Raw genomic sequence first — 22,294 nt, forward strand, 5'->3', positions numbered from 1 at the left:
TGACCTGGGTGGTGGGTGTCCTTGATGATGGATGCTGCTTTTCTGCGACAGCACTCCGTGTAGGTGTGTTCAGTCATGGGGAAGGCTTTATCTGTGATGGACTGGGCCGTATCCACTACATTTTGTAGGATTTTCCATTCAAGGGCATTGGTGTTTCCATATTAGGCTGTGATGCACCCAGTTAAAATACTGTCCACCACATTTCTGTAGAAGTTTGTCAAACTTATAGATGTCATGCTGAATCTTTGCAAACTTCTAAAAAAGTAGAGGGTGTGCTGTTATGATGGCTTGGAATCTATACAGTCACCACAGTGCAGTGTTATTTTATTTATTTTGATTTATTTAGAGATACAGCGTGGAACTTCTCTTTATTGACCCCAAAGGGAATTACAGTGTCACAGTAGCATTACAAGTGCAAAGAAATACAAATATTAGAAGAGAAGTAAGAAGGAATAAAAAATAAGTTATGTTAAAAATAAGATGTACAGGATTTACAAGTTCACACTGATAGGATGGTAGTGCAAGTGCAAGAATTACCTTAATATTATACAGTAATGGGAGCACATGCACACTGTCCAGATAAGCAGTGGGTGGTAAACAGAACAAAACAGAGTTTAAATAGAGCTCTGGTAAACAGAGATTAGTAACTGTCTAACGGGGCGGGGGGGGGGGTGTCATCACTTTCCTGGCTATATAGGCTGACTCATTATAGAGCCTAATGGCCGAGGGTAAGAATGATCTCATACAGCGCTTTTCGGAGCAGCGCAGTTGTCTTAGTCTATTATGAAAAGTGTTCCTCTGTTCAGCCAAAGTGCCATGCAGAGGGTGAGAAACATTGTTCAGAATTGCCAGTATTTTCTGGGGGCTCCTTTGTTCTACCACAGCCTCCAGTATGTCCAGCCGCAGGTACTTGTAGGTCCAAGTTTACTGCTTCCAATGCAAATTAATTCCTCATTGAATATGCTGTAGATACCAGACCCGAGGTACATTCTTTCCAGTACCTGTACCTTTAGAAAACTCCCTTATTTTAAACAGCATACCCCTTTGCAATAAATGCCAACACTCCACAATTGAAAAGATGGAATATGAGCAGAAGATTGAGGGTCTTTCCCTAAATAAGTACGTGCAAAGTTGTGAGGTTTGGGGGTGGGGGATATCTTACGCAACTTGTCTCAGTAGTCTTCAGCACTGTCAACTTCAGTCAGAAGGTTTGGGTTGGAGTTCAACTCCAGAGGCCAGAACACAAAATTCAGACTGACACTCCAGTGAAATTTTGAGGACATGCTTCATCACGGGAAGACTTCCCCTATTCTTCATTGTTTGTGAACCATTTGCCGAAATTGTTTGGAAATTTACGAAACAAAAGCATAAACTTTTCATTTCTCCCAATGATCTGAAACTTGTACTGCTAATTTGAGGTTGGTGTCATTTAATCATTGTTCTTTTGACTTATTTTTTTCTTTCAATCCAACTTTCATATACTACATAATGAACCTTTGTCCTACATTCACATTCTCTAAAAACAAAGAAAGTCCCATCAGCTGAGAGTGAATTTAATTTCAGGTTCCAGATGTGGAGAAGTCAGTATTAGTAACAATGGTCATTGGATTGTAGTAAAATCTATCTCGTTCACTTCTTTTGGGGAGGGGGAACTGTCATCCTAACATAGCCTATTAGTGACTCCAGATCCACAATACTTGACTACTAAAGTGACCCAGCAAGCACTCAGTTCAAGGGAATTTTAGATGGAAAGTAAACCTTCCATGTCACAAAAGAAAAATTCATATGCAATACACAATACATTGTCTCAAGAATATAATAGTAAATGAAAGTCAAAAGAAATTGCAGATGCTGGATATTTGAAATAAAAACAGAAATTGCTGGAAGTACTCAGCAGATCAAGGAACATCTGGCAAAAGAATAACAGAGTTAATGTTGCAAGTTGATGAATCCTCATTGGAAAACTTTACCTTTTTCACATTTTATCTCTCTTACTAGTTTGAACATGTTTCAGACTTGAATGTGTACTCTGCTTTCCTTTCCAGAGATGTTGCCTGACCTGCTGAGTGTTTCCAGCAATTCCTGTGTTGTTATATTGATACTTGTCAAGTCATGTTATCATAAGGTCCTGTGTAGATCAAAGGCTATCTGTAAATATTAAGTAAAACCACTTACAAAGAAGTGCATTTCTGCATAGCCATCTGACACCTCTCTTTCCAGGTTGAATTCATTGTATTGTGTATCGACGTAAAGTAGTTCCCACTCTCCTTGGTTCATGAAAACGTTCCTGTCATACTTTACAAGCTCAGGCGAGCGCCACAGTGAGATATTGATGTCCCGAACTAGAAACATCAAGGCAAAGCAGATGGCTCACTAATTTCAGAAGAACATTGCAACCACACATAGCAATTAATGTTTTTAATGTGAAGTATTCAAAAGTACTTATTAAAAAAATGCTACCGAAACCTTGACTGAGTCTCCGAAGAAAATACTAGGGCAGGTGATAAAAGGGTTGATGAAAGATGTCACAGTCAAGGTAAGTTTATTATCAAAGTATGTACTGTATATGTCACCATATACTAACCCTGAGATTAGTTTTTCTTGCAGGCATTTACAGGAAAATAGACAAAGAAATACAATAGAAATTATGAAAAAAATTATACATAAATAAGACTGGCAATCAACCAATGTCTAAAAGAAGACAAATTGTGCAAATATATACTGTACAGTACATATGTTGGGTGCCACGGTAGTGTAACGGTTAGTGCAACATTATTACAGCTTGGGGTATTCCGCAGCTTGGAGTTCAATTCCAGCTCCGTTCTGTGTACGTCCTCCCGATGGAAAACATGGTTTCCCCCAAGTGCTCCAGTTTCCTCCCAAAATCCAAAGACGTACCAGGCAGCTTGACCGGTCATTGAAAATTGTCCCGCGATTAGACTAGGGTTAATCGGGGTTGTGGGATCGCTGGGGCAGCATGGCTCAAGGCTAAATAAAATACTGTATATAAATAAATTATATGTATGTCTGCGTATATATACACACAGTATATATAGTATGTGTGTGTGTATATATGAACTGAACCAATTCTGCAACCTACAGACTCAATTTCTTGAAAGTTCTTGAAAGTCACGGTTATGGTGATTGAAGTTGTCCATGCTATTCAGGAGCCTAATAGTTGTAGGATAATAATTCAAAGTTCAAAGTAAATTTATTATCAATGCACATAGTGTCACCATATATAACCATGAGATTATTTTTTGCAGGCATTCACAACAGAACAATGAAAACCTACACACAAACAAAGATCATTAAATTTATACCACAGTGGTGGGGCTCATCAGCAAAAATGATGAAACAATGTACAGGGAGGAGGTCAAACACCTAGAGAGCTGGTGCAGTGATAACAACTTGATGCTTAATGTCACCAAAACCAAGGAGATGATCGTCGATTTCAGACGGTCTCAGCCTGAGCACACACCCCTCAGCATCAGCGGCTCCACAGTGGAGAGAGTGGAAAACATCAAGTTCCTTGGGGTGCAGATCTTGGACAATCTCACCTGGTCCAGGAACACCACTGAGATTGTGAAACAGGTCCAGCAGAGATTGCACTTTCTGAGGAAGCTTAAACAAGCATCACGCCCCACTAACATCTTAACTACATTCTACAGAGGCGTGGTTGAGAGTGTGCTGACCTTTTGCATCACAACCTGGTACTCCAGCTGCAGTGCTGTCGACAAAAAAGCCTTGCAGAGGGTGGTTAGGGGAGCAGAGAAGGTTATTGGGGTCTCCCTACCTTCTGTCCAAGACCTCTTTCAGAGTCGATGCCTCCAGAAGACACGAGACATCATTAAAGACCCCTCACACCCTCTCCATGAACTGTTTGTTCTTCTGCCATCAGGCAAACATTATAGGAGCATCAAAACTAAAACCACAAGGCTACCAAACAGCTTCCTCCCACAGGCAGTCAGACTGCTAAATAGCTGCTCTACCTGACTCTGCTTTGGACACTATTAACTTGCACTGGACACTTATAACTTGATTTTAACTGACATGCGGCTGTTGTGTTTTACTATTTATTGTTATGTTCATTATTTAGTCTTGCGTTTGTTATGTCATGATTGCACTGCCCCTGAGGAACGCTGTCTCATTCTGCCCTCCAGAGCTGATGTATGGTTAGAGTGACAATAAAGTTTTTTGAATCTTGAAAAGATGTGACCTTTAAGGAGAGTCTTCAGGGAGGAGAGGAAAGGATTTAGGGAGGTATTTAGAGCTGAACATAGCTGAACATAGAGACTGCATGAGAACTTGAAGAATGCAGGGATTTGACTGCATCATTGGGTTGGAGGGTCAAGATATTGGAAAGATATGAAGACAAAAATGATAATATTAAATCTGAGACAGAGATCACCATTGTATTTTCCACTGCACTAAGGGACATTTTCTGATCACCCTGATCACTATTTTGTTATTCCTCATTTCACTTAATATTTGTGTTACTAAATAACTTGAAATAGTTTAATCAGCACACACAAAATGCTGGTGGAACGCAGCAGGCCAGGCAGCATCTATAGGAAGAGGTACAGTTGACGTTTCGGACCGAGACCCTTCGTCAGGACTAATTGAAAGAAGAGATAGTAAGAGATTAGAAAGTGGGAGGGGGAGGGGGAGATCACCTATCATTTCGGATCTCCCCCAAACCCCTCTCTAATCTCCTAGTATCTCTTCTTTCAGTTAGTCCTGACGAAGGGTTTCGGCCCAAAACGTCGACTGTACTTCTTCCTATAGGTGCTGCCTGGCCTGCTGCGTTCACCAGCAATTTTTATGTGTGTTGCTTGAATTTCCAGCATCTGCAGAGATTTTCTCGTGCTTGCATGAAATAGTTTAATGTACAGTATATTTTTATTTTTGTTTGTTTTTCAAATCATCTTTATTTTTTAATTAATTAAATATTTCAAATGTATCTGAGCATCTTATGTTGAATGGAGGTTTGGAACTTGAAGTACCTGTGTACAACTTGGGCCATTGGCTTTGAAGAGAACATAGATTTCCCCAGAATGGTTCCTGGGTTCCGATGGTTAAATTACAAGGAAAGATTCTATTAACTAGAGCTAGATATTCACTGGAATTTAGGAGATGGTTTTATAGGGTAGATAGAGAGAAAATGCTCCCATTAGTTGAGGAATCAAGGTTTAGGGGCTATAATCACCTTTTAATCCAGGTTTTACATAAGAATGTAAGAAATAGGAGCAGGAGTAGTCCATCTGGCCTGTTGAGCCTGCTCCGCCATTCAATAAGATCATGGATGATCTGGCCATGGACTCATCTCCACCCACCTGCCTGTTCTCCTGAACCCTTATTTCTCCTACTATGCAAAAATCTATCCAACTTTGACTTAAATATATTTACTGAGGTAGCCTCCACTGCTTCATTGGGCAGAGAATTCCACAGGTTCTCCATTCTCTGGGAAAAGCAGTTCCTCCTCATCTCTGTCCTAAATCTACTCCCCCGAATCTTGAGGCTATGTCTCTTAGTTCTAGTCCCACCCACCAGTGGAAACAACTTTCCTGCCTCTATCTTACCTATCCCTTTCATAATTTTATATGTTTCCATAAGATCTCCTCTCATCCTTCTGAATTCCAGTGAGTACAGACCCAGGCGACTCAATCTCTCCTCATAGTCTAACCACTGTCTCCTACAGGTAGAGAGTGGTGAAAACTTAGAATTGTTTTCGACCACCAGGAATGTGCAGATGTTAAATCTAGTATTGATAACATTTTTAATTCACATATAAAGGGAAAATGGGTATACTGGGTTAAGTCACAGATCAACCAAGATGAATGGTGTAAAGAGTTTGTGTCTAAGTAACTTGTTTTCATGTTCCTGAGGGAGGACTATAATATTATAGCTGCCATTATTCAGTTAAAAGTTCCCTACATTATAACCAAAACAATCAATAAAGACATGTTCTCTCTCAATTATGATACAAAAAGAAAAATGACTCATCAATGACAGAATTGTCAATCTTCTGTACAATTCTAGGTCAGCATATTTATTTTACAAAATAAACTATCAAAATCTCTGCCTTTCTTCCTGTGCAGTTCACTTCATCCAGATAGTTCATCTAGTAAAAGTTCAATTAGAATTTGGTTCATCTCAATATAAGATGGCTTATTTGAAAATATTTGGAATCACATGGGATAGCTAAGATCTCTGCTATCCTTTTTATTCAAAATTTTATCTGATGTAATTTTTTAATATCTATTCCCCTTTTTTGTGTCTTACACATTCATTTCAGTTGACTCCCCTTTAAGTTAGACATCATTCTCCTGTTAAAATATTGCATCAGGAACATATTCCAAAGTCTCCTTCCCATGTCACAATTGAATCAGCCACTAGATGGTGCACAACAGCTCTGTGAGCTGGCTCTGATCACATTAATCTTCCTCCTATCTCCAGTTGCAGCTTCCTTCCGCTTGATATGGTTGTGTTGGCAGATTGACACAGCCTCATTGTTTGATGTGAATAGAGTTGTTTATGAAAATCTCCTGTCCATCATGCTTTCTGAAAGTTACCTTGCACAAACTTTCATGCATAATTTACATGCTGTAACTTTCCTTCAGTCGGCAGTTTGTTGAAGAAACCACCTTTCTTTAATTGGGACACTTTGTAATGGTTTTAGTCAGACTGCAGGCCACAGATATTCCTTTTTAGTTAGACACTGTTGACTGCTTGACAGTGGTGAGGAAATAGAAGGACACCCCTTTAGAACAGAGATGATGAGGAATTTCTTTATCTGGAGGGTGGTGAATCTGTGGAATTCATTGAGTATGTTTAGAACATAGAACATAAAACATAGAACAGTACAGGCCCTTTGGTCCACAATGTTGTGCCGACCCTCAAACCCTGCATCCCATATAACCCCCCACCTTAAATTCCTCCATATACCTGTCTAGTAGTCTCTTAAACTTCACTAGTGTATCTGCCTCCACCACTGACTCAGGCAGTGCATTCCACGCACCAACCACTCTCTGAATAAAAAACGTTCCTCTAATATCCCCCTTGAACTTCCCACCCCTTACCTTAAAGCCATGTCCTCTTGTATTAAGCAGTGGTGCCCTGGGGAAGAGGTGCTGGCTGTCCACTCTATCTACTCCTCTTATTATCTTGTACACCTCTATCATGTCTCCTCTCATCCTCCTTCTCTCCAAAGAGTAAAGTCCTAGCTCCCTTAGAGTGGCGGTTGATAGCTTCTTGATTAGTCGGGGTATCAAAGGTCACAGGGAGAAGGCAGGAGAATGGGGTTGAGAAGGAAAATAAATCAGCCATGTTTGAATGGCAGAACAGACTCAATGGGCTGAATGGCCTAATTGTACTCCTCTAACTTATAGAATTGGACTATTTGCTGTGACTCTCTCCATAATTAACACAATGGTTATACTATAGCTCTTGGCTGGTGCTGTCAGTGTCAGTAGATACTATCGACTTCTTTAGACTTCAAATTCCAGCAGCACAGTGGTCCCTTGAACAAATAGCACTGCAAAATATTCAGGATCCTTTAACCATTCCATTTTCCCAATGAGAATTCTTTGGATGTTGCAATAGTGAGCAATGGGAAAAGGTTCATTTTATAGTAACTAGTAACTAGCCTGTTCTCTCATTTTCAGTGCACTACTTTATTGCTATTATGTTACAAGTCAGTCATTAAAAGGGTTGTTAATATTGCATTTTCAAAGCATATTAATGACACAGAAATATCAATCTTCTACTCCGTTCTGCTGGTGTGTCCCAGATCAACATATTTATTTACAATATAAACTATCAAAATCTCTGCATTTCCCTACATAATGCCCCTATATTTGAGTGGCTAACATTTCTATCTGTTTTTACACTGGTATGAATAGGTACATTATAGTTAAATATTTCTATCAGTGTTGGAACTTCAAAACTGTAGAAAAGATAATCTGGGGAAGGAGTAAAGAAAATTAAGCTTTGTTGTTAAAAAAAAGTGTTGGAAAGGACTAGATCAAGGAATACCTAGTCTTAAATGGTTAAGAAATAATGTAAATAGAAGTCAGAACAATAAGACCAGAGATGATTAATTTAGATGAAGAGATAATGAATCTGAAAACATTTCTTTAGTTGGAGTGTGATGAACATTAGTAGCAACCCATCAACAAAGGTGCATCTTCCAGGAACTGGAGTAAAAGCGGCCTGAACAACCTTTTCCCATCTTCTGCATTGCTTCCTGATTCTGGAATGCTCTGGACTGTTAAACACCCTTTATAAACACATCACTTCTCTCTCTTCTTTTTCCATTCCTTTCTCTTCTTTCCCTCCCATTGTTCCTCCTTCCATTTATCCACATTTTCTCTTATTTTATTCTATTCATTTCCTTTAATGCAATTGCATTGAAGGTACAATGAACTAATAAATGGTTATAGGATCTTGGAATTTTGCATTGCATTCCTGATATGCTCAGCGGGATCGATCTTGAATCCTCCTTGAAGGCAATGTAGAATATAGGACATAGACCATGAAGGTGTAATCGAGGCCCTTCAGCACACGATGTTGTGCTGACTCTTTAATCTACTCTAAGATCAATCTAACCCTGCACAACCCTCCGTTTTTCTATCATTCATGTACCGATCTAAGAGTTTCTTAAATGCCCCTCATTTTGGCAATGAAGTTGTAAAACGAGTGAATCAATTGTCCATTTAAAAATCATTGAAGTTAAAATTTCTCTTCTTTATTTCATGAAAAGTCACAATGAGCACATGGCATTATCTGTTACTTACTGTTATGCAGCCAGCTTGTAAATGTAAATGTGCAGTTCTGGACATCAAATGGGAAGTTGTAAATATCCAGGCTGCAGGCAGTGACCACCTGGATGGGCTTGTAATTCTTCACTTGACCTTCATAGTTAACGTATACGTATGGAATATCAGGCGATTTACCTACATCAACACTGAGAGAAAACTCATCTTAAAGGCTGCAAACACAGGGAATACTTGAAGCAAACAGTACAGCTGGATTAAAACCAGATAAAATAGAAAGGTATAGGTGAAAAGAGTCTCTGTGGAACCTAGGTCGGACCAGTTGCTTTTAACTTCTTTCAGATCCAGATTTATTTGTTACATCTACATATAAACATACAGTGAAATGCATCGATTGCATTAACAACCAACGCAACTTAAGGTAGTGCTCAGGGCAGCCCGCAAATGTCGCCGCACCTCCTGCACAATGCACACAATGATCAGCGCAGGGTGCTGCTGACAAAACCAGCACTTACTGTTCATCCCTACTTGTTCCTAGCAAGGCCATGTCAGTCAGCCACTTCAGTGGGATTGGAATGCAGAGTAGACCAGCTCAGACAAAAATATTTCATGCTCTTCATATTTTGTATTTTATAACGTCACAGAAGAAGGCCGTTTGGCCCATGAAATCTCTGCTGGTTCTCAGAACCATCCCATTAGTCTCATCATTCCCACTCTTCCCCCTGCAATCTATTCTCCCTCATGGACCCATCATCTCCCCACTCTTTCTGCTACCACCCAGCCACACTAGTGACAACTTAGAGCAATCTTTTAACCTAGTAGTATGATTTTGCAATACGGGCAGAAACCAGAGCAGCCAGGGAAAATCCACACAGTCTAGGGATAATGTGTAATCTCTGCACAGGCAGTGGGCAACTCGAGGTTGGGATTGAAGCCAGATCACTCAAATTCTGCAGTAGCAACACCAACTGTGATGTCACTATGTCGTTTGATTTCTTTACCTGAAGGACTCTGTGGCTACCTTTTGCCGGTCTCCATTACTTATATTAGCTTTTCATTCCGAATTGATTTATCACTCGGTTTTATATTTCCCAGCTGCAATCAAACTCAATAGGCTTCTGGACACTTGTGCAGTGAATTAACCATTGTGCCACTGTTCTTCATTCCTCTGTGGTAGGCTCACAGGTAATGATGGACAATAAATGAGGAAGGGCAATGATGCTGGCCTTGCCAGTGGCATTTTTGCTGCCCAATAAATTGAAAGGTCCTCCAAGAGGACCACAAACTTGCCATAGGATTTGGAGACGTGCGTGCCTCAATGACCCAGAGAGCTCTGTTGGCTGGAGTCAGGGCCTTGTGCTTTGGCTCTTGGTAGGGTCAGCCGTGCCAAACAGGTCAAAGGGTAGAGGACAGATGTAGAGTGATCCACCAGCCCTCCAGGTTCAGGGGTTCAGCTCAGGGCTAACAAACGTGACTGGTAAAACAAAATTCTTATGGAAAGAGCAGTAAGGAATACTTCCACATCTGAGTGCGATGGTATTCCTGAGTCTCCACCCGGGACTTGCATGGCTGACCCGGAACCACACCTGGGTCACAATAAAGAAGATGGCCGAGAACAGATAGAGATGGAAGACCTTCTTTGCAGCCCTAAACGCCAGCGGCGTAACAGGCAGTAAATAAGTAAGTAATAAATTTTAAAAATTGAACTTTGTTTAAGCATATTAAATTTGAAAAAATATATAAGTGTAAAAATAATAGTACTGTTTTTAACATATTCTTAACATAGTCGTCCTAGATCTTAAAGTGAGAGGAAAATTGAAAGAAAATCCAACTTCTTGATGATAAGAATTTAGAAATCTCTAGAGGATATATTTAAGCACTGACTTGTCTGTGCCTGAACTAGTCAGGTATGAGATGCAAGTTTTATATTTTACTCATTGTTACTATTAATAACAAAATGTAGGACTTACAATTCATTTATTAAAATGTCTGGCACCCATATATTTGCAGTGGGAATTGATAATTGTTTGATGTCATCAAAGTCCTGGGGATTCCACGTCAAGAATTCATCTGTCCAAAACTGAAATGCATTGGTTAGATTAAAGCCTAGCTTTCTTTGTCACATGTGTGCCAAAACATGAAAACATACAGTGAAATTCGCCATTTTGTGTCAATGACCAACATAGTCCGAGGTCTGAGCTAAGGATAGCTTGATAAAATAATCAAATTATTTTAACATATATTTAGACAAAATTAGCAAATGTTGTCAATATTAAATTAGAATAGTCAGGACTCCTTTTTATCCCTGTAAAGGCAATGCCAGTGAAGCTTGGCAGAGTGGGATGGATGAAATTGGTGTGTTGTCCGTTTGCTCTCTGTGTGCAATCAGGAAGGAACCAGTTCATTTCTGGATTGGGGTAGAGGACACAGATTATAAATGTTTGTGGGTAAGAATTGATCTCTGTGACTTCCTGGAACAGCTTGGTTCACCTGATTGGGAAGAGAGGAATTCTTCAGATTTATTTATTTTTATGTATTGACTCTGAGCTTCAATATTCTTTTTTTTTTGTCCTTCCTTTTTATCTCATTAAGTCTTAATAGAGCTGTTGTTGAGGGTAGAGCAGTTGATATGGAGGTAGGATGATTGGTAGGAAATACCCACTCATTGAGGCATAGGGCAGACTGTTCAGCAATTTTCTATGGCTGTGGAATCCATGCACAGGCTTAAGTTTTTAGCTCAATTTGTGCTTTGGACTTAGTTGATGTTTCAGGAGTAAGATAATAAACAGCTTTAAAGGGAAAGCAGGAAACTTGGTGTACAATGGGCCAAATGGCCTTTTTTAATCTGATGATGAGAAATCTGAAATGAAAAGCTGAAAATGCTGCAAATGCTCAGCAGATCAAGGAGAAGCTGTAGAGAGAAGCAGAGTTTCTGGTGAATTCCTTTCCCTCAGAAGTGTTTTCACCATTGATCTGACTTCACAGATGCTGCCTGATCTGCAGAGGCATCTCAGGATTTTATACCTATTAACTTGGTTTTATGGATGAGTTTGGTATATTGATATATACTATAAAGAATTCCCAAACGTGAACATATCAATGTTCACAATTTTCTTTTGGTATTTTAGGTTCAGTCAAAATACCCCACTCAGACTTAATTCTGTGCAATTATTTCTTACCTGTCGGTACCAGATATAGGTGGTTAAAACTTGATTTTTCTCATCCTGAAAGTAGATAAAGCACATCATCAAGCAAAATTAATTTGCAATTGTTAGAAAGGAAGGAATGATCCATGGACATTCAGTGTGTGTGAGCATGCACATGCCCAGCATATCAATGCAGCTACAAGGAAGACACAACAGTGGCTATATTTCATTAGGAATTTGGGGAGTTGTGGTATGCCATCACAGACACTCGCAAATTTCTACGGATGTACTGTGGAGCGCATTCTCACTGGCTGTGTCACCGTCTGGTATGGGAGGGGGCTATTGCTCAGGATCAAAGTAAGCTGCAGAGTTGTAAACTTAGTCAGCTCCATCAGGAGCACAGGGCTCCATAGTATCCAGGACATCTTCAAAGAGTGATGCTTCAAAAAGGTGGCATCCATCATTAAGGACCCCCATCACCCAGGTCATGCTGTCTTCTCATTGCTACGATCAGGGAGGAGGTACACCAGCCTGAGGCACATATGCCGGTGATATTAAACCTGATTCTGATATGATGAAGACTGGTCTTTCAGGTTTGGAAGAAGAATGCACTGTTCGACCCTTTATGACTTTTCTTTATTTCTGCTGTTATATTTCCCTAGGGTTCCTTTTTACTGTAGACTGTCACTTTAAGGCACAAGAGAGAACTGAGACTAAATTTTGGATTTCTGCTGAGAGAGAGAGAGAGGGGCGGAGTCTGCCTTTCTGCTCGTGTTATGGTTTCTCTGCGGCGTGTTTACTTTTTACAAGGACAGCTACAGACACAGAGAAGCACATGCTCAGGGTCAAGATGGATTCGGTCATTGAAAGACACCAGTGAGTCGGTTGCTGGTTTAAACTTTCATTAGCCCAAAAGGGGTGAGTTGCGATTGATCCTGAGTATTGATAAATGACTCTCACAAGTTGTCTGCAACTAGAACAAGTTTGCAGGAAGAGAAGAGAGAGAACAACGAGCAGCTTGTGGGTTGCCATAGTGACCAAGGGCGGCATTATTTGATGGACAGACAGCTGGTGCTCAGCATGCTGAGACAAATACAAGGTCAGCTAGTAGACACACAGACACACATGGTTTTGGACACTGGATGAGATTGGTGTGCCCACAGAAGGGTGGGTTTTTGGATGGGGAGAATCGATCAGTGGCTCTCGCAGTGTGGAAAGGGTGTGACCGGTGGGAAGTTATCAGTGTGTCAACCCTTGCCGGGGTTGATAACTTTACCACAGAAGAACGGTCCCCTTTTGTTGTGGTCACATTCGGTGACATTAAAGGAAGAGAAGAGGGGAGAGGAAGGTTTGAAACAGAAGAAACCTAGTGACAAAGAGGTCACTGTTTGGACTCTCTCCTCTGTAGCCCGTAAGGGAGAGTTTGATTCCATTCGAATACGAAGGTGTGACTGTCACATAGTTAATCCACAGGAGTGGGTTCTCTGGTGAGGGGAGTACCTTTGTGAATACCACTTGTGTGTTACCCTTGTTTGGGTGTGGTAGTTCACTGAAGAAAGTCACCCCTGTGCAAATCACCATTGGAGTTATTTCGTATGTCGTGGAACTGGATAAGTGGCTATCACAGTTGTGTGTTTGGGGTAACCTTGTGTGGAAACTACCTGTGTGTGATAATCCTTGCCTGGGTTGGTAGTTTTACCACTTGAAGAGGGTCCCCTGAGTGATAAGCTACTGTTGGTGATAATCCATGCGTGGATTCTGTTGGAGTATCGTGTGGCCACCACCTTGGGATGACCCGTAGCTGAATTCGGGTGTGGTACCACTTGTGTTGAAGGGATGTTTGTTGACGATCATTGTCGGTGATATTCCGTGTGTGGAGTGGAACAACATCGGAGATAAAACCTACCACTATTGTTATTTTGTATTGCTGTCGTGGAATCTGTGGAATAGCGACGTAATTGCCTTCTCTCGGCATTTACCCTGAATTACAAATATCTCTCTCTCATCACCTATTCCGTGGATGAACTGAACTTTCATACTTCACCATCTCAAGACTCTAAGCCTTGTTTCCCCCAAGCTCAATAGTTTGGGAGTTATATTTGCACACATATATACACGTAACACTGTTAACCTGTTTGATTTATCTGGTTATATATTACTGTATAGCGTAGTTACCAATAAAAATAGCATTAGTTAAAAGCAATACCAGACTTAAGGTGTTTTCCATTTCTGCTGGTTCTATAACCCGTTACGGGGTACGTAACACTGCTGAATTTGATGTCTCCTTCTCTTTCCGCGTAGAAGTGTTTCCTGATACCATTTCTGAATAGTTTGCTTCTAATGTTAAAGAATATGCTCCCTTGTTGAATCCTTCAAGTACTTTAAGCATCTCATACCACTCCTTGTTGTACAGTCCTATAAAGAATACTTTAACTCTTCAAGCTCTAGCGTTATTCTCCTGTGTTTCCTGAGATTGTTATGCCCCTACTCTAGATGAGAAAGCTTGCCCGTACAATTAAAAATAAGAGGAGAGCCACATGTCCACAGGGCTAGTCAATAGTTTTGCTTGAACACTGTTCCCAGTCTAATTCAAGTGAAATTGGGACCTAAACTGTTGCTATTTGTTCAAAAGAATCTTCTTTTTTATTATAGTAATATTATTGATTCCCACATGGGTCATGACAATTGGGTCTTTCTCCTCAAGATCCAAGTCTCCCCCAATTTGAGGAGCCTCCTTAACCCAGAAACATTCAAGACACTAGATTACAGTTATGAAAACACTACCAATCTTCTACCTGCACTGTCTCTGTTCACTATTATATTCCCTATAACTGCACCGACTTTAATGGCATCCAGTACTATGGTACTGTGATCTGCTCCTTCCTTCAGCTGCTGGACACATCCTGAGACACTTCAAACAGTACTTTCTGGACCCTCTAACTTGCTTCACTGTTAGTCACATCCTCCTGCCTTTTTAAGAGTACAAATTCTACAGCATTAAAGCATAATAGATATAATTATGTTCTGGAACAAAATATCCAGACAACCTTTCCTCACTCCTCTCGTCAAATCTGAACCAAAATTCCTCAAGCTACAGACACTTACTGCAGTGTGGATCAGAAATGTTCCTTTCTGCTCCCTCTTCTAGCAGATACAACACTTTGCCGTATCTCCCACAGCAGTCTTAATGAAATAATGCAATTAATTTAATTTTTTAAAACGTTGTTATGTACAGTTGCACAGTAATCCTTCCATTATCAAGTTCCTTGTTCTTTGAAGTCTAACTCCATTGTCCCTGCTCTTAAAGGACACTGCCTGCAATGTTCAAACACAGTTAGAGGCCACCTTGTGTTGCTCTGTAAATCAAAGTGGTTGTTTTCATTGAGACAGTGATTTGAATATAGAGTTCAGACAGATCGCAAGTACGTACCACATTCAGAATAGCGTAAACCATAAGATCAATGGCCACTGTTGTTGTTTTCCTCCAGTCCAGGACTGGTCGAACACCCTTGGAATAATTGGCCATTAGATACGCAGAAAGCTGCAGTAAACCTGGCTTCGGGCTTTCAGTTTGATTTCCCCCTGTCTGCCCTGAAAATGATGGTCAATAATATTATAAAGTAAAGAGCTTACAAAAACACATTGCAATTGAATCTGATTCTCCTAATGTAACCCGCAGTCCACCCAGATCCCAATTATGCTTTGTGTAAAAAACCTTTCTTTGCATTGCGTCTCTTTTGCTTCCTTAACAAATTACATGCCCAATAGTTCTTGATCCTTACACGAATTGGAAAGGTTTCTATTACACTTCATGATTTTAAACACCTCTATCAGATTCCCCCCCAAGCTCCTCTGTTCCAAGAAGAACAACCTCAGGTTCTCCACCTATTCATAGAACTAAAGTCCGGGTTCCCAAGAATCATGTAATCTTCTGTACTGTCTCTAAAGCCTTTACATCTTTCCTGAAGTACAGCATACAGAACTCATCGCTGTACTTCATCGTGGCGGAACCAGTGGGTTCTATATATAAGAACAAGTGTTTGGGAGACAGTCTGGATGGAATTGCTGACTGCTCTGGGGCTGCAGCAACCTCTGTCTCACGGGGACTTGTTTGGACACGGCATTAAAGGTTACGGGGACAAGGTCAGAGTGGGGCCGAGGACGGGGAAATGGAAGGACCAGCAACGATTGAATGGTGGAGCAGACTTGATGGGCTAGATGGCCTAATTCTGCTCCTAAGTCTTATGGTCATATGGGCTTGTTTGCAGAAATATTATTGCATTCGCAAAGAAATCCGAATAGTTGAGTTAAATAAATAGTTTAACCCAAATAGTTGGTTTAATTACATGTTGTCTTTGGTTGGCCTATATTTTTTATTCAAACATATGGCTGGGCAGACACATTTCTGACCGACACACTGTTAGTATTAAAAATAGTTCTGAAATGGAACTTTGTTGTAAAGCACGGCAAATCATTTGTAATCAGTTTCTCAATTTGTCTGGCCATTTTCAACAAACTATCAACATACAGTCCGGAATTATATTCTTCTACCTCTTTTATATTGCCTGTTTTCCTTCCTACCAAAATTTAACACGTCACATTTCTCAACATTAAATTTCAGTCTGTTCCCCTATCACTCATTTACCATCCTCCTCACTATGCAAGGCTTTGTGTTAACTGTAAATTTGGAAATTGTGCCCTGTACAACCAAGAGCAGGTCCTTGCTATGTAAGAAATGATATAAATCCCCAAAGATTTTTGATCAGGCATTTTCCTAATGCTAATGTATATCTTAAAAATTTCCGGTCATAACTTCAGCTCCCATTCTTTTCAGGATGCATCTGTTGGTAATAATTCATCCTTTACTATTTATACTCACAGTAGACATATGTTTGTTTTGCCATTAGCGTCATTTTTTTTTGCTTGTATTAGTTATTTTTGTTATTCTTCCTCATAACTTTCAGTCTGTCTCAGATTTTTCACTATGAGAATTAGAGTGACCCTTTCATGCAAAGAAAATTATGTTGATTGTGTCCATACTGTGAAGAAAAGTGGATAGAAATTGTTTGAGTCACACTATACAACCTATTGTGCTGAGATAACATATCGTGGTTGGCAGGGTGCAGGGAAGCACTGACCTCTCTGTCATTCTGTCTATTACCCTTGTCCTGTGTACAGTGCAATCCGCCAATACAAAGTTTACCTATTATTCTTTACAGCTTTTATTATTCTGGTTTAAATCCTGGCTTCATTCAGATGACATTGATTTAAAAACCCTTCAGGAGAAGAGCACACCAACAATTCATATTTGCATGTTCTTATTTGTGCTCTCATAGGTAAAAATATCAAAGAAGGTAAATTGTTGCTAAAGCTTCCAGAATGTGGATCAAAATGTCAGTGCTTTCAGGTTGAAGAATCTTCTGCTGAACTGCACAAAGAATATCATAGAAAGGAACTAACTATTTATTTAAAAAATTGCTATTATGCTGACAGAAGCCGAGATCAAACTTGTACAGCTGTGCTTTCTACTAGTTCATTCTACCAATGACTAATCATGGGAGAATCTATTTAGAATTTAGATTAAGCATTGGAGTTTGTTGTGAGTTCGCTTTCTTTTCATATTGGCCAACATAATGATACATTAGGTCGAGGATGGCAGCAACTTACAATGGCAAGAAGTATCTCAAGGTATAAATTGAATACCATGGACGAGGGCTATGGGATAAAGTTATTATATGTACACATTCAAAAGAACAATAAAGATTAACCTACCTTCAGAAGATAGCAAAACAGTGAGAATTATGGCAACAGTTGCCCAGGAAGTGCAGATGCTCATGCTGGCTCTTCTCACACTTTTAGTTAAGTCAATGATGTTTGAAGACTAAAATGGGATTGTTCGGTTCGGCTGTGATATGGAGGTCCATTTACCCCTGTCCGATACAAAGGCAGTCGTGCAATCCTGTCTCCGCATTAAAAGTGAATTTAACCCAACCCATGAGTGACTTTTTTGCCCTCGTCTCCACTCATGTTTTGGTAACTGATGCTGATTAATTGTTCATATAATCAGATGTGATGGAAGGATCTGCGTCAGGTTTCAACGAAAGTAACTGGCTGATGTCTGTTTGCACTGTGCAGCTTCACTCAGACAGGCTGGCGATTTCAGTATGCATCGTACTCCCCACACAAACTGAGCCAGGAATCACACTAAATAGGACCATAAGACATAGGAGCAGAATTAGGCCATTTGGCCCATCGAGTCTGCTCCTTCAAGGCTGATTATTATCCCCCTCAAAGCCGCTCTCCTATCTTCTCCCCAGAACATTTGCCACTATTGCTAATCAAGAACCTATCAACCTGCTCTTTAACTATACCCAATGACTTAGCCTCCACAGATGCCTATGGAAAAGAATTCCACAGCCTCACCACCCTCTAGTTAAAGAAATTCTTCCTCATCTCTGTTCTAAAGGGACATCCTTGTCTTGTGAGACTATGCCTTCTGACCTTCGACTCCCCCATCATAGGAAACATTTACTCCATGTTCACTCTCTCAGCCTTTCAATATTCGATAGATTTCAATGAGATACCCATCATTCTTCTAAACTTCTACATGCCCAGAGTCATCAATTACTCCTCATATGTTAACCCTTTTATTTCCAGGATTATTCTCAGGAGTAAAAATTCTAAAATTATTAAAAAAAAACCAATAAATGGCAGATTTCAGGCACACTTTGATTCAATCAAAGCAGCACTTTATACACAATGCTTTTCAGTATCTGCAACCCGGCTTCAGCTCCCACTGTTATCTGTAAGGAGTTTGTAAGTTTTCCCCGTGACTGTGTCATTTTCCTCCAGGTGCTCTGGTTTCCTCCCACGTTCCCGTTAATAGGTTAATTGGTCATTGTGAATTTTCCTGTGATTAAACTTGGGTTAAATCAGGTGTTGCCATGCAAAGCGGCCCAACTGGCCAGAAGGGCCTATTCCACACTGTAACTCAATAAATAGTGAATAAATAAATAACTACATTTCTCATGCTCTAGACTGGGACCTGTAGTTAGCATTTCATGTAGAAACAGTTTTTAAATTGGAAAATTAATGATGTAAGTAAAGACTTTGCAATTCAGCTTTATTGTTGCTGGCACGTAAGGAACAACTAGGAACAGATGACTGATTGTCTACATGACTACTATTCTCTCCTTCGCCTTTTAATTTTCACAGATAAGACCACTTTTAATGACTGTCATTGCTTTATCAATGTTTTACAAAGATTTTTGCAACAGTGAAAATGTTTACACTTCTTAATTCTACAGAGATCAGTTGGATTGCTGAGCAGTTTATTGGAGAGGTGAAGAGAAGAACAGAAGGCTAGAGGGAAACTTAATCCAATTTTTCAACCACTTGCTAATGGCACTAATAGGCCAGTTTGTGTATTTTCCAGAGTTTGCTTTACACAATAATGTAATATAAAGGAGCCATTTAGCATTGAGTTTCATCCAGAGAGGGAAAATGCAATGAAGCATGTCCATCCGGCTATACACTGCACTAGGTATTTTCCCAAAGGAATTTTTTCCCTCAAGGCTGGAAGCAATCAAATGTGCCAGCAGTCGGATAGAATGGCTTACAGAAAACTTATTTAGTTATTCTGCTGTATGTGAATCTTATTAAAGTGACTGGAAATAAGATTGGGATCCTGATGAAGTACTGCTGGCAGTGAGATTCATATACTAACGAAATAACATATTAGGAAAAACAATATTAATTTAATTTGCTTCAAAGTTACTCTGTGAGATATTTCATTATCAGTAAGACATGGAGCATATGATACTAATGGACGATTTAGAATCATCTAAGTAGTATATTAAAACATTCTGTTCCATTCTGTGCTCATAATTTAACCTCTTAATTCCTGATCTGCAATATATGTCTCGCAATATAGGACTAAAGTTATTGCTTCTTTATTTAATTGTAAAATTATTCAAGATCGTTAATGTCATTTCCAGCACACAAGTCCAGCACAAGATCCAGCACAAAAGATAAAGAACACAATAATAAAAAAAAATAGAGCAGCACAAACAAAATGCTGGGGATCTCAGCAGGTCAGGCCAATCAATGGAAATGAATAAACAGTTGACATTTTGAGCCTAGACCCCTCTTCAGGACTGGAAAGGAAAAGGGGAGATGGCAGAATAAAAAGGTGGGGGGAGAGGAAGGAGGCTGTCTAGAAGGTGACATCTGAAGCCAGGTGGGTGGGGAAGCTCAAGGGCTGGAGGAGAAAGAATCTGAGTGGTGAGGAGAGTAGGTCATTGGAGAGAGGGAAGGAGGAGGGGATCCAGGGGAAAGTAATAGGCAGGTGAGGAGAAGTGGAACGTCGGAGTGGGGACTGGAGGGGAGGGGTGGATTTTGCTTACTGGAAGGAGAAATCAATGTTCATGCCATCAGGTTGGAGGCTACCCAGATGGAATATAAGGTGTTGTTCCTCCACCCTGAGGGTGGCCTCGTTTTGGCACAAGAGGGGGCCATGGATTGACATGTTGGAATGGGAATTGGAATTAAAATGTTTAGCCACTGGGAAGCCCTGCTTGTGGCGGATGGTGCGGTCTTCTTGATGAAGCAGACCCCCGATTTACGGTGGGTCTCACCAACGTAGAGGAGGCTGCATTGGGATAGCTTATATACGTAGGCTGATTGTATGTCCGTAAAGTGACACTAGGTACACGAGTGTCTGTACATAAGGTGACCGTGACAGGAAATGATAAAGTAGTGGTGGTTGGGGATGTGGAGGGGTGGGTCAGTGGGTGGAGGTGTTGATCAGCCTTGGGATGTGGAGGGGTGGGTCAGTGGGTGGAGGTGTTGATCAGCCTTGCTGTTTGGAGAAAGTAACTGATTTTTGGGTCTGATGGTCCCGGCATGGATGCTACATAGCCTCCTCCCTGATGGTAGTGGGACAAACAGTCCATGAGCAGTGTGCATGTGATCCTTAGGAAATGTCCTCCAAAATTGTGTGGCCCCTAGAAAGTGTACTAAAGCAGCGCTGCGTGAGGTTACTTTCCAACCAGGCAATGGCAATGATATTCAGTCATGTGTGAGGCATCGGTATTCCAGGAGAGGCCAACTGGAATGCAGATTTCTCTGTAAGATCTGGCCTGAGGGAGTTCGCTGGCAGAGTGGCTTGACCTAGTGTCAGGAGTTCAAAGTAAATTTATTATCAAAATACAATATGTCACCATATACTACCATGAGATTCATTTTCTTGAAGACATACTGTGCAATAAAATAAATTTATAGACTCTATAGGTTGAGTTGAAAGTGACTCCATAGTTTGTGAAATCCATTCAGAATTGAGGTGAGTGAAGTTAGCCCTGACCTGTTGAGTATTTGAAGTTCAAAGTCAAAATAAATTCATTATCAACATATGCATATGTCACCATACATTACCTTGAGGTTCATTTTCTTGCAGGCATTTACAGGAAAATAAAGGAATATAATAGAATTTATGAAAAGCTGCTGGTCAGTGTTTGGAAGGGCGGTCAGCTGGTAGATGGTTACAGGTCGGAGATTGGTCAGTCAGGTAGGCCACTGGTGTTTGTAAAATGAGGTCTGCAGTTAAGACGATCAAAGGTCATGGACTGAGCAATGGTCAATTGGACATGATTGACCTTGGGAGTCGAGGGACTGACAATCAGGATGAGGTTCACTGGTGGTGGAGTCGGAAAGGCAGACAGGGAGCAATTAGGGAAACTCTGTGGGGAGTGATGAGACCAAACACTAGGTTTAAACCTTAAAGGAAATCCCCTTTGGATGACAGTGAATGCCTTAGACTCCAGCACCGTCTCGATAAGTTTGGTCATATTTAGCAAAATCTTAACGGTGCTCCATTGGACAGCCTGATAACGTTTCAGTAAAACTTTGGGAGCACCTTGCACCCAGAGAGCTGAAACTCCTCCATTTAAGTCGCGGTAACTAAACAGAGCACAGATATTAATGTATTGTGAATAAGAATTAATTTTCTTTGCAACCTTACCACATACGTTACCTGAGGACCACAGGTGTATGAGTTGACTCGTGTGTACTTGTGTTTCATGACAGCCATTCAAATATACTTTAAGACATAATGAGGATGTGAAATTAAATGATCGTGCTGTGGAAATGGAACTTCTTTCTTTTGTACTTTGTAAACATTTGATTGGGTATTGCTATTGGTTACCATGGTTTGAGGCTCAGCCTTCTGGTTATAAGGACTAAAGGTCAACCTGAAGTATTTGTTTCTCTCTTCACAGATTCAAGATTCAAGATTGTTTAATGTCATTGCCTGTACAGAAGTGTAAAGGAGAACAAAATAATTGTTACTCCGGATCTGATGCAGCTCAAATAAAA

The 22,294-nt window shown here is 40.4% G+C and overlaps 1 protein-coding gene across 8 annotated transcripts in view; it reads right to left on the bottom strand.

Annotated features, from left to right (window-relative positions):
- LOC134340820 (5-hydroxytryptamine receptor 3A-like) overlaps positions 1–22,027 on the bottom strand; it is a 35,339-nt gene extending 13,312 nt beyond the window's left edge. For 5 of the 8 annotated variants that reach the window (XM_063038369.1, XM_063038370.1, XM_063038365.1 and 2 more), the window contains exons 1-7: positions 21,942–21,999; positions 17,696–17,853; positions 15,354–15,514; positions 11,957–12,001; positions 10,748–10,857; positions 8,799–8,968; positions 2,176–2,342 (exon numbers count right to left, since the gene is read on the bottom strand). In XM_063038369.1, coding sequence (XP_062894439.1) covers positions 2,176–2,342; positions 8,799–8,968; positions 10,748–10,857; positions 11,957–12,001; positions 15,354–15,514; positions 17,696–17,759 — 717 coding nt within the window. In that variant the 5' untranslated portion in view covers positions 17,760–17,853; positions 21,942–21,999. Of the gene's footprint in view, positions 1–2,175; positions 2,343–8,798; positions 8,969–10,747; positions 10,858–11,956; positions 12,002–15,353; positions 15,515–16,802; positions 16,874–17,695; positions 17,854–21,941 lie in introns of those variants that run through there. The other 3 variants (XM_063038368.1, XM_063038367.1, XM_063038366.1) reach the window with 3 other exon arrangements.
- Between the last annotated feature and the right edge of the window lie 267 nt (positions 22,028–22,294).

The sequence above is a fragment of the Mobula hypostoma genome, chromosome X2 (genome assembly GCF_963921235.1).
Source record: "Mobula hypostoma chromosome X2, sMobHyp1.1, whole genome shotgun sequence".
Lineage (NCBI taxonomy): Eukaryota > Metazoa > Chordata > Chondrichthyes > Myliobatiformes > Myliobatidae > Mobula > Mobula hypostoma.